General features: G+C 43.0%; 1 protein-coding gene across 1 annotated transcript in view; it reads left to right on the top strand.

Moving 5' to 3' along the window:
• The window catches only part of LOC307247776 (voltage-gated inwardly rectifying potassium channel KCNH7-like), a gene marked incomplete at both ends in the record, with an annotated part of 112,709 nt that overhangs the window by 90,866 nt on the left and 5,598 nt on the right, over positions 1-16,245 (top strand). Inside the window, 4 exons of the mRNA XM_080023898.1 lie at positions 5,258-5,463; positions 7,812-7,896; positions 11,349-11,636; positions 13,293-13,455. Coding sequence (XP_079880024.1) covers positions 5,258-5,463; positions 7,812-7,896; positions 11,349-11,636; positions 13,293-13,455 — 742 coding nt within the window. The remainder of the gene's footprint in view (positions 1-5,257; positions 5,464-7,811; positions 7,897-11,348; positions 11,637-13,292; positions 13,456-16,245) is intronic.

Raw genomic sequence — 16,245 nt, forward strand, 5'->3', positions numbered from 1 at the left:
CTGTTCCATAAAGAAGATATTAAGGCTTAAAGAGATGTATATTTGAGGATGTGGTTTGCATTGATTAACAGGTATCTTGCTTGCGTTCGAATAAGGTCAAGCGTGGATCTTTCTTCTTCGTTGACTGTCTCTGCCCTTAACTGTGGCCCGCTGCCCAAATCTATAAAGCCCTGGCCTCCGATCTGCCAAGATGGCGATGAGCGTAATCCCAGACTCCAGGCTTCAAATCAGCTCTCGAGAAACCCAAGTAAAACGTTAGCCACACAAAGAGCTCCTACCCTTCACAGAGCCTATAAGTTCACTGCTGCAGCGCTGTTGCGCCACACAACTCAGAGACACGGGGAACAGGGACAATGGAGATTGCTCTCTCTCCATTACGCAGTCCACTGTCCTGATACTTGTTTCATGCAGGCAGAATCTAACGAAAAACAAATAGATCTAAAATAAAAGCACAGGAAAACCGGCGCGGCACGCAGGCTGCACTGCTGTCTGGAGGAGAAAAAAAAAATCCACTCCAATTCTCGGAGTTCTCGCTCTCTCTATCTATCTCTCCCTCTCACACATAATTAACATAGTGTTTTACTTTGTGTAGAAAAAAATACTGCTCCCCCAAAAATAAAAACCTGAGGTAGTAAAAAAGAGAAACAGCCCTGTTATCACACAAGTAAACATCGCACTGTTTAAATTACATTTTTAAAAACAAACAAAAAAGAAAATGTAAAAAAGAACGTTTTGTTGAGTACATCGTTTTCATACATAGTTTTCGACTTTTCATACAGCCACCCAGATGGGTTTCTGGATGAAAAGTCTAGTCCATGCATTTTCACGTTACTTTATACTTCATAATACTGCATGTGTTGTGTTTATTGATCGACTGAAGTTCATACATTCAGGTTTATGAATAAAACTTGTTCTGGCAATAATTCTCTTCCGCTTGTGTTCAAAAACATTGATCTGAAGCTCAATTCTGAGGCTGTTCTGTAAATAGTTTCCTAATAAACGATACATATCGCAACTTCTGATAAACCCATATCCATTACAGCCTCAAAATAACTCTTCCGGTTATAATGGGGTATTCGCTTATCCGTTTTTCATGAAGCCAAAAAAAGTGCTAAAATGGCCCTCTACACTGCACAGGATAAGCACCCCTCCCCCCCACCACCGGTTTTTATTTTTATTTTTTATAAAACCTCCTAATTAGCCCGCGTGGAGTGGTGTAGTTCATCCGAAAAGACCACCCTGTCCTTCCTCGGCTCGGTCGGCATCGTCCCAATCCCACCTCCCTACGCCGGGAAGCCGTGAGTGGGCCGTCCCATCGCCATCTCCATCGTCTCAGAGGCCGAGGGATCTCTGTTGGGGCGCACTTCAAACGAAGCCTCCTCGGATGAAGGAGGCGAGCGAGAGCGCGGAGGAGGACGAGGGGATGGAGGGATGCGCGGAGGGATGGAAGCACAAGAGAGAGGGGTAGCTAGTTAGATTACAACTGGAATACAATACATCGGGGGAGGCGGGGGGGAAGGGTGGAAACGGACAGTAGGGCGGGAGTGGAGATGAGGGAGGAGGAAATATAGTCAAGGAGAGAGTTAGTGGAGAGGAGCGCCATGTGGAGGGAGGGAGGGAGGGAGAGAGAGAGGGGAGAGAGAGAGAGAGAGACTTTGTCTTTTAGGGTTCCTTTATTTTCAGTAAGTCATGTCACAGCAGCAGCAACTTGATCACGAAGGAACCAAAAAAAACACCAAAAACCAGAGACAGAAAGAGAGAGAGACAGAGAGATTTATAGTATGGTCGATTGTGGCTTTTAGTTGGGAGACGACTGAGCCGGACCAGCATCCCCATTAAATCAGAGTAAATCCATCTTCATCTCATATATTCTCTCTATTCCTGTCTTTCTCTTTCTCTCTCTCTCTCTCTCTCTCTCTCTCTCATCCCTCACTTTCCGGCCTCTTTCTCACTACTCTCTACTTTGACACTTCTCACTTCTCTTGCTCTCTCTCTCGCTCTCTCTCTCTCTCGCTCTCTCTCTCTCTTAGGGCGTTGCGATTTTTTTGTTATTATATCGATGTCGTGATATGAGACTGGATTTCTTCTGGGTTTTGGTTAAGGTAATATCACGCTACCGCTGTAATATTGATACCGCGATCAATATACATTACGGCATTTTTTTTTCATACATCTATGGACTTATCTAGTTGAGTACAGTTCCTGTCCCATCTCTGTCTTCTTCAGTGAATGTAATATTTCATAAAAATTTGGTTTTTATCTCAATATAAATTGGGATTTTTCTATATACTGTATGTACTGTTCTAGATGTTCTGGTTTGGTATCACTGGTCATAATATCCACATTACTGATGATTGTCTCTCATGCATGTGTAAATATCTCATGAAAGCACCAATAGTCATCCCCAAAATATCACCAAATCATCAATATCTGGGTATTTATCCGTCGATATCATGCTGTTTGATTTTCATCAACACCGCCCAGCCTTCCCTCTCCCCTTCTTCTGACTTTTTTCATCTCGTTTGCCATCTGCTCTTCCTCTCAGCTCTTCCTCCGCACTTCTCTCTTTGTTTAATGCGCTCCTCTTTTTTCTCTGTCTTTCTCTCATGATATACATCTTCATCTCTCCCTCTATACCCTTATTCTCGCTTATCCTTCGCTTCTAAACCAGCCCTCGGGCAGGTGCGAGGGCCTTTTGTGACGACGTTTTTCTCCCCTCCACCAATCGCTGGGAACGCCGTGACACAACAAGGTCACGATGAGTAAGACGCATGGGGCGTAGTAGCGGTGGAGTATATAGCAACTCAGCATGTTTTACTCCCCACTCTATAGAGTGCAGAGAAACGCTGATCCCTCTTTTTCCATGGTGTCGAGCCTCTAATGCCATTTCCATACGCTCATGGATCACGCTGACACACCTGCGCTGTTAGCGCCATCATCGAGACGCAAATTACTTTTCCATATTCAGTGCTATCGCGGTCTAAAGGCTACGAGTTGAAGAATCGTCAACAAACGTGAGAGGCTTTCTCTGCACAGAATTAATTTCCTTTTTTTTTTTTTTTATTCTAATTCATGAATGATGATACGATGCTAATTCAGTTGTTTTTTTTTCCTGACGATGCCCGACCCTCGTGAAGCGATCATTAACAGTTATCAGATTAAAATATACTATTCAGGACTGAAGAATGTAAAAAAATCGAATTGTGATAATGGCCACTCGTTGATGACATTCGGGATGGGCACGAGTGCTCTATTTCGGTATTTCTTCAACGTATAGAGTATTCCAATTTTTACATTTTTATAAGGATGCACACAATTGGGTTGGGGAAAACTTATTGAATTACTGAAAATAATATTATCCATTCACACACGTTGATTCATTTTCAACACTATATTATAAAGATCTCTTTTTCATTTTGTGACTTACATTTTGTTTTGTTTGTAAACAGCTTAGCTTACCGCGGCCGGCACTTGAGGATTGGGGAAAGGCTGTGTGAGCTGTCCTCTTACGTGCCTGAAATAAAAGGCACGCGTGGTTGCACGTGTTGCCCCGATGAGCTGTTGGATTTAAGAAATAGATTGTATAGCCTATTTTTCCTATTACCATGCAACAAACAATTTATTTATTTTTTCTAATTTCTTTGAACTGTTTAACTGATAGTATCAATGGGTCAAAATTATTATTGTCAGTTAACGGTTAAACGGTTAATTATTAACATCCCTATCCCCAACCACTTTGATCGAGAAGTTGACTCTGTCAGTTATACTTTATAGCTTTACTTTATCAATGTATTTACTCTTACTTGTGTTTAGTGGCCGATTTAAGTGTTGTGTGTACAATAAATAATATTATATTTGCTCATTCCACAAATTCACAGCAGCAGATATCAGCGGGGCTTCGCCAATGTTGTTGATTGATCACAGTCGGTCCACTGCTTTCTCATGGCTGCTGAGGTTTCACGCTCTCCGTGGCAGTTTCGCCTGCCGCATGCCACTCCGGTGGCATTTTCAGGGACCTCCGGCGCAGAGACACAGACGACAGGGTTTCAGACACACCAGTTTATTGTAGAGGGTGGGCTGGTTGGAATAAGCCCAGGAGCAGATGGAGATGTGTCCTGACAAGGGCTCCTCTCCTGTGTGGGGATGGGGGTTTTACCTGTTGCTCGTTAGACCAACCAACCAGCAACAGGTACGTAAACAGCCACGCTGATCCTGGGCCCCAACTACCGAGACCCAAGGCTGCTCAAACCACACCATCCCCACACCACACTCTCCAAACAGGAAGTCCAATCCAGTCCAGTGCAATTTGGTCCTGCCTTTCTGCTTAAGAGGAAATGCCCCTCACCTGCAGACCTGTCCATCTCTGCCCGAGCGCCGCCCCCCTGAACCACACTTCTTATTTCCCCAACCTGGTTTCATTTTAGTTTGAGCAGCATGAGCAAACATTCAGCGACCAAAAACGACGCCTCTTCTATGAAGGCTGAGAAGCTTTGTGGAGGAGGAGCATCACGTTTTTGCAACGTTGGTGTAGTTTATATGGCTTCCTTTAGGAAGCGCCAAAGGTTGCCCCTAATATGGTTCTGCCATATGTTTGGTCAATTGGCAGAACATCATGAGGAAAGAATGATTAAAATACCATCGCAACAATCCCATGGCTAATATAATTATCGAATATAGGGGAATTATGTGGAATAATGGAAAATTGCCCCAACATGTCTTAAATTCAATCCAATCCATCCAATCCAATCCAATCCAGTCTTCAATCCATCCAAAAAGTTGGCATGCCCTGGATGTCCATACCAATTTTTAAATCGAATCCATGCCCTTTGCCATCCATCCCCCGCTGACTCACGAGACGCAAAATTAGAAAGTGTACATAATAGACACAAGTCAAACACGAAAAACCCAGATGGCCATTTCTCTGTGCTTCATTTGTTGTTTGATCAGAGACAGAGGAAGGCATAGATAATAAAGAACTAGAATTGAATCTAGAATCCAATAAAAGCTTGTTCCTGAATGATTTCCCTATTTTAAACTAGCTCGCCTCCTCGTTAATCACGGGACGCCTTGCCAACTGAATGAAATCAGTTTACCAGCCCTCCCTTCCCAGTGTCCTCCGATAAAAACAGCCAATAATAGAAGCAAACAGAGGCCCAGGACATGAAACAGATTTAGGGAGTGACAGGTACTTGGAATTGATCGCTGGATCGCTTCACTTTTCCCTTGTGGTTGTCCTTCCTTCCTTCTGTCCTTCCAGGTAAGAACGACATCTTTGGCGAGATGATTCACTTGTTCACCAAGCCGGGCAAGTCCAACGCGGACGTGCGCGCCCTCAGCTACTGCGACCTGCACACCATCCAGCGTGACGAGATCCTGGAGGTGCTGGACATGTACCCCGAGTTCGCCGATCACTTCCTCACCAACCTGGAGCTGACCTTCAACCTCCGCGACGACAACTCCAAGGTGACGAAGAATGCACGAGAGGGTTGCAGGGGTTCTCCACCCTTTTCTTGGGTTCATGGTTCAATCTTTTGGTCAAAAGTTCTCAAGAATGGCAATAAGAGAGTGTGACAAACGTTTCCTTTTATTATTATTTTGGAGCCAGTGTCTCCAGGGTCTGTGTTTTATGTGTTATAATTCACATTTAAGGCCAATAACTTGGTTATTGGCCTTAAATATGAATTATTGGCTGAGCTTGAGGCCTGATATTCCACATTTCATCTTTTTATTACATTATTATTATTCATTTTTATTATAGTGCAGGGTATTGAACTGCATTCTGTTGGAGGCCAGATTTTCAGCATTTTACCGACTTAGGTGCCTGACAAATGAAGGAATGTGAAACCAGCTTCATATTCTTCAATTTATCTTCATCAATTTACAAAAAATGATTAAAAGAAAAAAATTCATTTCGAGATAAAATTACACATTTCTTTTTTTTTCCAGCCAGTCAGCATTAATACGTGGACCTCACTGGTTGAATGCGCTTGACATAGAGCATGGATTATATAGAAATTAGGATCAAACCTATTTAACTCAATCTTGATCTATAAACATCAGAAAGGTCCCTAGAAATGTTTAAAAATTAAGGTAAAATCTTCAATTTCTAAACATACAGCAAGGTATATCGTGCTTGTTTTTTTTAACATACTGTATGAAAAGTGGTTGATGTCTGGCAACCAGACAACATGAGATGGTTGACGACCGGAATCTGGTTGCCCGAGGCAACCGTTAATGCTTTATAATAGACATAAATTTGAGTATAGTATTTTTTATTACATCATAGAGCATGGAGGGAGCGCCAAATGAAATTGCTGTAGTAGGTTTTAAATATTTCAAACCTAAATTTGTTCAATAAAAATATACCCATAATATGTCAGTCCCGCGACCCCCACATGGGGCCTGGACCCTCAGGTTGAAAAACTCTGGATCATAGTATTTTTTTATATTTTTATTTGGAGGATTTCCTGTGCTGCGGTGGCTATTTAAAGATAGTGACGTTTCCCCCTCACAGGAAGCATTAAAGGACGTTGCTTGTGTGTAATCTCTGCTTTGACATGGTCATCTAATTTGAGAGAATCTCTTAAATCTCTTAAGTGCTCCAATGGGCCTTTCAAATCGGAAGAGTGAAGGAGCGATGGGCGCTTCTAAAACATTTTACTTCCCGTCCGAGTATTTAATTGCAGATGAGGAAAAGAAAATTGTATTAGTCAGGAACGATGGGTGTGGTGGATTTTAGGATATTATCCAGGGCTGGAATCAGGATTAATTGGGTGCAATTGAAGAAAATCTGCATTAGCGCATGTCTTTATGATTTGCTCTTCCATTAGCCAGTGGTGGAAAGTAACTTTGAGTGGTAAAAGTACCTTGTCCTTGTTGTCGTTCTGAAGTACATTTTTAAATTATTTGTAGTTATTTAAGTATGTTCCTTTTGAGACATTTCACTCCACTCCATTTCAACCAAATATCTATACTTTTCTTACTCTACCACATTTCTACCACGTTTGTATTACTTTTCTTTTTTTTTTTTAATTAGGATTTATATTTGGATATGCACTACTCACAAAAAGTTAGGGATATTTGGCTTATTTATGGAAAATGTAAAAAGTTCACGCGACAGTGATATTATATCATGAAAGTAGGGCATTTAAGTAGAAGCATGCAATGGTGATTTCCTCATCACAAACAATTTATTGAAACCAAAAGCCAACAACAGTGGTGGGTATACCACAACAAAAAATGTCAATGTCTCAATAACTTGTCATGTGCCCTTGAGCATCAATTACAGCTTGACAAGGACGTCTCATGCTGTTCACAAGTCGACTTGTTGTCTGCTGAGGCCTGGCCCCCCGCTCTTCATGAAGGGCGGCCCTCAGGTCATTGAGGTTCTGGGGTACAGAGTTACGAGCCTCTACACGGCGACTCAGCTGATCCCATAGGTTTTCTCTGGGATTCAGGTCTGGAGAAAGTGCAGGCCACTCCATTTGAGGTGCCCCAGTCTCCAGCAGCCGTTCCCTAATGATGCCACCTCCATGAGCTGGAGCATTGTCGTCCATGAAGATGAACTTAGGCCTGTGTTGTTCATGCAGGGGCACAATGACTGGATTAATGATTTTATTCAGGTAGTATGGCCTTGTCAATGCTGTACTTCTTCTTTTACTAGGGTAGGTTTTCATGGGATGTTTGTACTTTTATTTTGGTAAAATCTCTGAGTACTTCTTGTTCTCTCCTCCTTGCAGACTTTGCCCCTGTGACACTTGAATTTCCCCACGGGAATTAATAACGTTTTATCTGATCTTATCTTATCTTAGACCAGTTACTCACAAACCTGCGACTCAGACGGCGAGGACGAACAATGTCGACGACGAGTTTCCTACAAGAGGAAATCGTCCACAGGTGAGGTCAGAAAGGGACACGAGTCAATCCCATAACATCCCGTCCTGTAAGAAGCGCTGAGGTGGTACGGCTTCTCGAATTGCAGGAAATAGCATTTATTTGTTTATTATCCATGTTTCAAAGTCTATGAAGGCTGAACAGCGCGGTCAGTGTTGTACAAGCAATGACCTTCACACCATCAAGCCAATGGAAATTATTCAAGGATTGAAGTGGCAGGTAAAAAGTATAAACAAGACGTCCACAAAAATGGAGGTTTTTAGAATACTCTTTAAAAATCACATTTAAATATTATGTTAATTTATCAAATTTACTGGATTCATTATTCATTGAAATAAATAGTTACATTTAGAAGATATGGAAGATAAAACGCGAGGAACAGAAGTGCAACGTGCAATGTTAACATAAATATGATGAATGTGAATTGACAGACAAAAGCTTTATTACGTTTCCTTTTTTGTGGGGATTCGGCGTCTGTTCAGTGAAACGATACTCAAGTGGGAGTACTGTTACTCAAAAAAGATATGAACCTTACTTTCAAAACTGACAGCCATCGTAGGTTGTAAGTGGTTAGGAACTGCATGTACTACCCCTGCACATAGGTTACCGCTTGTTACGTCTTCATTTATACAGCACGCTTCACAAGCAGTCAGATGGAATAGAACATTTTAACAGATTGGGCGTAAGACAAAGGAAACACATGAATAAAATCCCAAGTCTTGAAAATGCACAGAAAAACAAACAAAGTTAAGGCTTTATAAAAAGGCAAACATTTCAAAATGTGTTTTCAAACAATCAACAACAATCGATTCAAGTCACCGCGCTAGTTCCCGGAATACACGGGGGGGGGGGGGAAATGCAGCGGATCCGATGCATTGCTTGAAAAAAAAACCATTGAATTTGAGATTTTCTTGGGAAGGCAGAGCTACCCACAGGGCGGCTTCAGACCCACAGAACTTTCTGTGAGAGCTGGAGAGCCTGTAATGGGATTTCTGAGAGCGGAGAGATTTGAGAAACGCGCACACGCATAGAGCGGTTTGGCATCGATTCAGGCAAATCAAATTGATCGCCATGGTTACAAGCTCTCAGGATACAATACCACAGTATCCATCCATGCAAAACAAGAGAAGACAGGCGACATAGTTAACAATACACTAGCGTTCTGCCCACACCCAGTAGGTGCAGATATTATCCATTTACTGCAGTTGGAATTCTTCACCCACACATAGATAGATGGATATCCATCTATCCATCTATTTATGTGATGGATCACATAAGCATTAAAATTATAATTTGATATCGTTTATTATGAAATAAACAATGAACGATAAACCTCTGTATCAACAATTCAAACAAAATAGGAAATTTTGCAGTGTATACTGTGTATCTGTCTGACAGTTTGCAGACATATATACAATAACATCTGTACATATACCGCGTGTACCAGGTGGAAAACAACATCTCTCTATATTTATTTCTTTCTACTAATAACTCAACTAGTAACAAGAACTACTAATGTAGTAATAACTCCATCAATGTTACAGTAATGTCGTCATAACTCTTCCAATGTAACAATAACTACTAATGTTGTAATAACTTAACCAATGTGACAATGGAGTAAAAACTCTACTAATGTAACAATGATTACTTATGAAGTAATAACTCTATATAACAATAACTACTAATACAGATACTCCTCACTTAATGACCTACCTGTTGAACGACTGTTCAGACTTAGGACCAGCTGTGACCTGTCTGTATTGTGCGCTGTGTACGATTCCGCGGCGTCTCAGCGTCAAGCATCTCATCACGCATCACCCTTTATATACTATATACTGTACACTATACACACTCTATATACTATATAGACTGTATACATCTCATCACCGTTCTCAGTCTCGTTCTCGCAGTCTGTCAGTATTCACTACACTAGCGTTCACAATGGCCACGCCCCCTTACCGTCAAATAACACGGGTCCTCGCTTATCGATCAATTTGCCTAACCACCTGGTTGTAGGAAAGGAACTTGGTCGTTAAGTGAGGAGGAGTACCTGTATAGTAATAACTCTACCAATGTTACAATAACTACTAATGTTATAATAACTCTTCCAATGTAACAATAACTGCAAATGTAGAAATAACTCCCCCAATGTATTAATAACTACAATGCTATTTATTCCTAGACAATGTTTATGTGGCTATGACTGTGATATACACTTTGTTTGACCTACAACAAATATTATACTTATATATACAGTGGTACCTTGATTTACGAGCGCACTAATATACGAGTTTTCCGAGTTACGAGCCGTCGTTCCGTCAGTTTTCTGTATTGATTTGCGAGCAAAAATGTGAGTTAGGAGGAGCGAGCTTCAGGTGCGAATCCGGCCAGCGTCCAGCATCCCGCGTCTCCCTCCTTCACTTCACGTGGTGACCTGGGCGTGGAAGCATCTCTTTTGTGTTTTGCGCTCGCGTTTTGTGCGTTTTGTGCAATTATTTTGCCAAAAAATAAATAAAAACCTAACCTTGGGTCCGAAGAAAGTAAGTGCTGAGAAGAAGAAGCGGATGATGTCGATTGAATTGAAGCATGAAGTCGTAGAACATGAGCGAGGCGTGCGTGTGATGGAGCTGGCGATTTTTTTAAGTTAAGGGAAAAATAAATTGCAGCAATTAAGTTCAGCAGTAAGGTGGAGCAACAAACGAAAGCGACCGAAAAGGCACGAAACGAATCAAACTCCTCCAACCTCCTCGGCTTATCTCCTCCACCCTCCAGCTCCGCCAGCATCTTCCGTTAGTCCGAGTCGTCTGATCTCCAAGGTTTATACACTTACTTTACTTACTTACTTTATACACACTTTTACACTTTATAAAACCAGTTTATTTCTTTACATTCTCTTTTATGTTTTATTATGTTTTTATACAATATTTGTGATCTATAAATACATTTTTCTTATTTAAAAACACATAACAAAAATTAAATTGGGGTGGTTTTTTGGGGGCTGGAACGGATTAATGGCATTTCAATTAATTTCAATGGGGAAAATTGATTTGCTATACGAGCAGATTGAATTACGATCTCTTGTCACGCAACGAATTAAACTCGTACGTCGAAGTACCACTGTACTTGTTATAATATACCTATTTTAGTCTTTTTGGACAAAAGAACACATTGTAAGATTACGTAAAGCATTGATTGTTGATTGGACGGCCGGATAAATACCACCAAGTGTTGACCAAGTGTTTGAACACAGAAAAGACCAGGTGGTACCCCTTTCCCGTGAGCCCCAAAGCCAAACAGTCCCACAACTGTTTTCAAAAGGCAATGAGGCTTTATGACAATGCTGCTTTGTGCATCTCCCCCGCTCCCCTCTTCCCCACGAAAAGGGAAGCCTCACAACAACACAAGTCAGTGTTCCTCCCAAAAACATCCATCCTGAATCTCCTTCCTCCCACCAGGCGTCCAAAACAAGGAGCCGACAGCCTCATACTGCGGAACCCAGCGGGAGCGGCAGCTCTTCCAGTCCACGGCAGCCGGGGAAGGAGGAGGTGGGAGGAGGGAGAGGGACTCGGCGGACGAGGGGGAGGATGAAGAGGAGGACGGGGAGGAGGAGCAGAGGCCCCTGTGCGCCGGCGTACTGGGATACCCCTCGGTGGTCCGAGACCACACACCCCCGGGCCTGGGGCCGGCAGACGCCCCGGCCGGGGACGGAGCCCAGAGCCATGGCCAGGGCCAAGCCTACAAAGGTGAGAGGCGTCGGCTCCCAAAAATAACCGCATCCTGCTTCCGCTTTTTTGGTCAGCTTTTAGTTATTTTTGCCTGTGACAAGTTGAGTTCTTTTTGATTCAGGGAGGAAAGAGAGTAGAATAAAAGTCTCCTCAAAAAGATAGTTTGTTCGCCTTCGACCCACTCGGAGCAAAAACAAATTTACTTCAGTCCAAATCTCAAACACAAAAAAATGATTAATGAAGATGACACGATTGGAATTAAAAAGGAAGAAAGAGAGAGAGAGAGAGAGAATGCCTCGTCACCGTTTGAAGCCAATTATAGTTCTGTTCTCTGCCTCATGTAAATGGACATGACATTTTCTGTAAATGTTGACTCTCGGCGATCACAAATCCCACGAGTGACACAAGCGTCCTACAAAGTTTCACTCCAGAAGAAAGTAATTGGCTTCGAAGTGAATTTAGGGAAAGGAAAAAAAAATCCAGACACCCCCTTCCCCATCCCAGAAGTGGAGTGTCACACCTATTAAAAATCCAAATCAGGATTTTGTGTCATTATAATGAAACCTAAAAACCCGCTCTGTAATAAGTTAAGAGGATTAAATTTGGCAAATAGGGGTCACCCGGTTTGATCACAGGCCGTGACCAAATAATAGATTTAAAGGAAAACATTAGGAAAACACATTTTTTTCCCACATTACTGTACGTGATGAGTGTAAAAGTCCAATTTGTCCAATAATCACATTTCAGAATTGATGTATACATCAATTGTAATTTGGTTTTAATGAATTAGGAATTGCACAAGTCAAACAGCCCCTCCGAGATTAGTATGTGAAGCAACTTCTTCATGACAGCACTTTACAGAGCAGTGGTTCTCAACGTGGGGTCTGGGGGAAGCCATCAAGAGGTCCATCCAGAGCTCCAGGGGGTCCCCAGCCAAAATGAGACTACATTTTATTAAAATGGAGGGTCCGTGATGTGAAAAAGGTTGAGAATCTATACTTTAGCTGTCGAGCTTTGACTGGGCAGCCAGAACAACAAAACAGTCAAACGCTTTGACATTTGATGTAAAGACCTTTTAGATTCACAATCCTGTTAATTCTATGTTGACTCCGGTCAGGACATAGGCCTAAGGGCTCCGAACCTGCAGCACAACGGCATCAAGGTTTCCAAGCCAAGATTAAGAAGACTCACTCGCAAAGTCTGGTTGCCACTGTACAGTAAAGTGCTTTGTGTTTAGCCCACGCGTTCTCGGAGAAAGTCTGGCGGGGACTGCCAGAGACGGGGGGAAACTGTGTCACTACTGCGTGTTGATCTGACGGCAATATCCTATAATTTGGCCATTGTGCCGCTAAGAGGATTTTCGCCGGCGTAGCAGCGCAGAGTGATATTGATTCCCATAATCAGCAGCGCAGGAAATATGGCAAGTTGCCCTCCGGTGGTCGATCACTCTTCCTCCGCCTGGTTGGGAAAACCCAACGGGGCTGAGGTTGTGGCTATGGACCGACCAGCCGTTGGGTTAAGACTCATGAGGTTCTTAAGCCGATCCCCACCGCCTGGAGAGGAGAGTCATTAGGACGATGACTCTGCAAATACCCTGGAGTTGTTTGACCCCGAAGGCACTGACTGCTCTGAGAACCTTCCATTTGTAATTTGGTGTTTGTGTTACCCTTTCAGATCCCTGCGGTGGCGAGGACTGGGTATGCCAGCGTCCCGGCGAGGCTGGGGAGGCGCCGGCCCAGGGCCAGGTCCCGGCAGCCGCGGAAGAGGACAGCGACACGGACCTCACCTACGGAGAGGTGGAGCAGCGGCTGGACCTGCTGCAGGAGCATCTCAACAGGTGAGTGGTGGACGGGTGGACCGGTGGGGAAGCAAGACCTCTGGTTCATGTAACGTTATGGTGGCGGTGGACAATTTACGGGCCAGCCATGCTTTTGCTCCACCCACGCTCTGATTTAGTTCATGGAGGAGCAAGGTCTCTGGTCCATGTAACAGTACAGCAATGTACTGTTGAGAGAGTCACTCCAGCCATGTTTTTGCTCCACCCATCCAGTGATTTAGTCCATTATGCAGAGCTCGGACAACGTGATTCTGGGCTGATTTTCCGCTCGCCGACGGGATTTTGGAGATTGCAGAGCAAAGCCCCAGAGCGGAGGAAAATCATAGCGCGCTCCCGTGAGCGACGGGCGCCTGGCGTGAACTGCTCACGATGCGATCCGAGCGCTCAGTGAGCACTCACCGACGCCAGCGAGACGTCAAGCAGGTTTAGCCGGTCGTGTCGAGATCAAGTCGGGTCGGCTTGAGTATATCAAGCGGGTTTGATATATTGTCGCGTCGGGATCAAGTGACACAGCGAGCTACAGCCAACGAGAGTAAACATAGGGTGACAGGGGGGGGAGAGTTGAGAAGGAGAGACGGGAGAAGAAACACACAACTTACCTTTTTTACTTTCCTTCCCGAGGTTTGTAATATATTTCTCATTTAAATTCTGCTTTTATGACTTTTCTTTACAGTGATAAAGAATATAATAAAAAAAGGAACAATCCTGTCCCGCGCATGGTATCGTGTCACTTCTCGTGCACGTGTTTGTGACAAAGCGTCGTTTGGAGACCTGACAGACTCGTGGGGGACACCTCCCGGTGGAATATCTGTCCCCCTGTCACCGATCGGTCATGTAGTGTGAAACCACAAGGCTGCAAGATTTCCGATCACAAGACAGAAAGTTGTGTGGCGTGCCCACGGCATTTGTCGTCGCTAGTTAGGAAGTCCAGATGGTTGGGCAGGACTTTTCCCCCTGAACCTGGAAGCTCCACTTCAGCAGGACAGTGATCCCTGAAGTCCGGGACCTTTCAGAGTGCTGAAGCTTTATGATGGTAATCACACATGCCACGCGACACCAAATCCCTCCATTGAAATCAATACTCGAGTCAATTCTGTAACGTCGGTTCCTTCGTACGCTTGGGATTTCCGTGGCCCCCTCCATTTAATCGCTAATTTGTTCCCCCATTTAATAATGAGGTTTGGTACTGACGCTTTCAGAACAGGATCATGTGGGTTTCATCGTGTCATGATATGCTTATGCTGTCACAGAATTCTTTTCATGGATAACCAAATGTTCAACAATTTAAGACGACATGCAGCCTTATAGACATTAGAAATTGCTTCATTGATATTTCCAGAAATCAATCCCGAGACCTTATTAATCACGAAGCTGTAACACCCAGCAACGAGCCTGGGGGTCAGTTCGGCTTCTGTATCCGTCAACAATCGTATCATTAATCTGTCAACCATCGTATCATTAAATATAATTTATTGATGCATAAAACTAAGCAGACATGCTGACGAAAGCAGGAAATCCAGTGGTCTGTAGAGCGCCCCAGGCGGTGCGGCAGACGTCACGTGAAAAGTGTTTAACTTTAAACGTTTAATTAGTATTTTCTTGGTTATCCAGATAACCGTCAACCAGTACAATGTAATCCAAATGAACCCGAATACTTTATTCCCAGATTTTATATTTATTACACAAAAATTTTTTTTTTTTTTTTTTTGCACAAGTGAGGAAGTCAATTTGCGTTGACATTGGGTGCAAGACTGAAATTGACTTGCATTTAACTTTGTAATCATTTCTTTGTTATAGATATATAACAAATACATCATGTATATGATGTATTTTTTGGAAATCTATATCTGAGAGCCATGATGGGAGAGGATGGAGGGATGGAGGGATGGAACTTGGTTGAGAAAGTTTGACCACCACTAAAGTCAGTACAGTGATTCCAGAAATTGGGTAAAATTGAAAATCAATCTTTCTTTGAACTGAATGAAACTATACAAGCATATTTATTTTTTTTCTATTTGGAGTGAATCACGAGTCCCTTCGTCGTAAGGTTTAGTTCGTTTTATTTTAATGAAATCTCCCTTGGTACGTCCCCTCCCTCCTTCCTCACTTTTTGATCTTTTCTTCAGTCGCTGCTCATTCCGACATTCTAACCTTTAAGTTTTATGAGAGGATGAGCGGCCTGGCTCACCTTGCCGGACCCCGACTTTAATTGGACCGGCGACACGCTGCGCCGCGCATGTGATTCTTGGCTCGTGCACAGACAGTGTACACAGTGTACACATTGGGGGGGCAGGGGGGGGGCGGTGGTGGGGGTGTAGACAGACAGAGGTGGTCTATTAATAGCTTGCGCGCTACGAGGTGCACGTCACTGAAAAATCTTGACGTCACCCGACCGGGTGCGGCGGTGTGACAAAGGAGTGGAAGTTATTTAATGACATTTTGATTTAAAAATGTTTGTATTTATTATTATAAATGCAAAAAAAAAAAAAAAAAAGTATTAAAATGTAATTAGATAATTACAATCATTCAAATAATAAAAAAAATAAGAAAGGCACCAATCCTCAGCCTGACAAAAATATTCCGATGAAGGAAATAGAAATAACAAATATAATCGTCTAAGGCCGCCAGTGTGATAGAAACAATTAAATGACAAAAGGAAACTTCAAGACTTCAAAACATTGAGAACTTTGAAAATAACGTGTTTAGATGCTACCTAGCATGCTCGGCTTCCCCCACATCCTGTGTACTGGCAGTACACTTCGCTCCCCGCACTCGTTTTTTTTTTTTTTT

The sequence above is a fragment of the Zeus faber genome, assembly GCF_960531495.2.
Source record: "Zeus faber genome assembly, chromosome: 2".
NCBI classification, from domain to species: domain Eukaryota; kingdom Metazoa; phylum Chordata; class Actinopteri; order Zeiformes; family Zeidae; genus Zeus; species Zeus faber.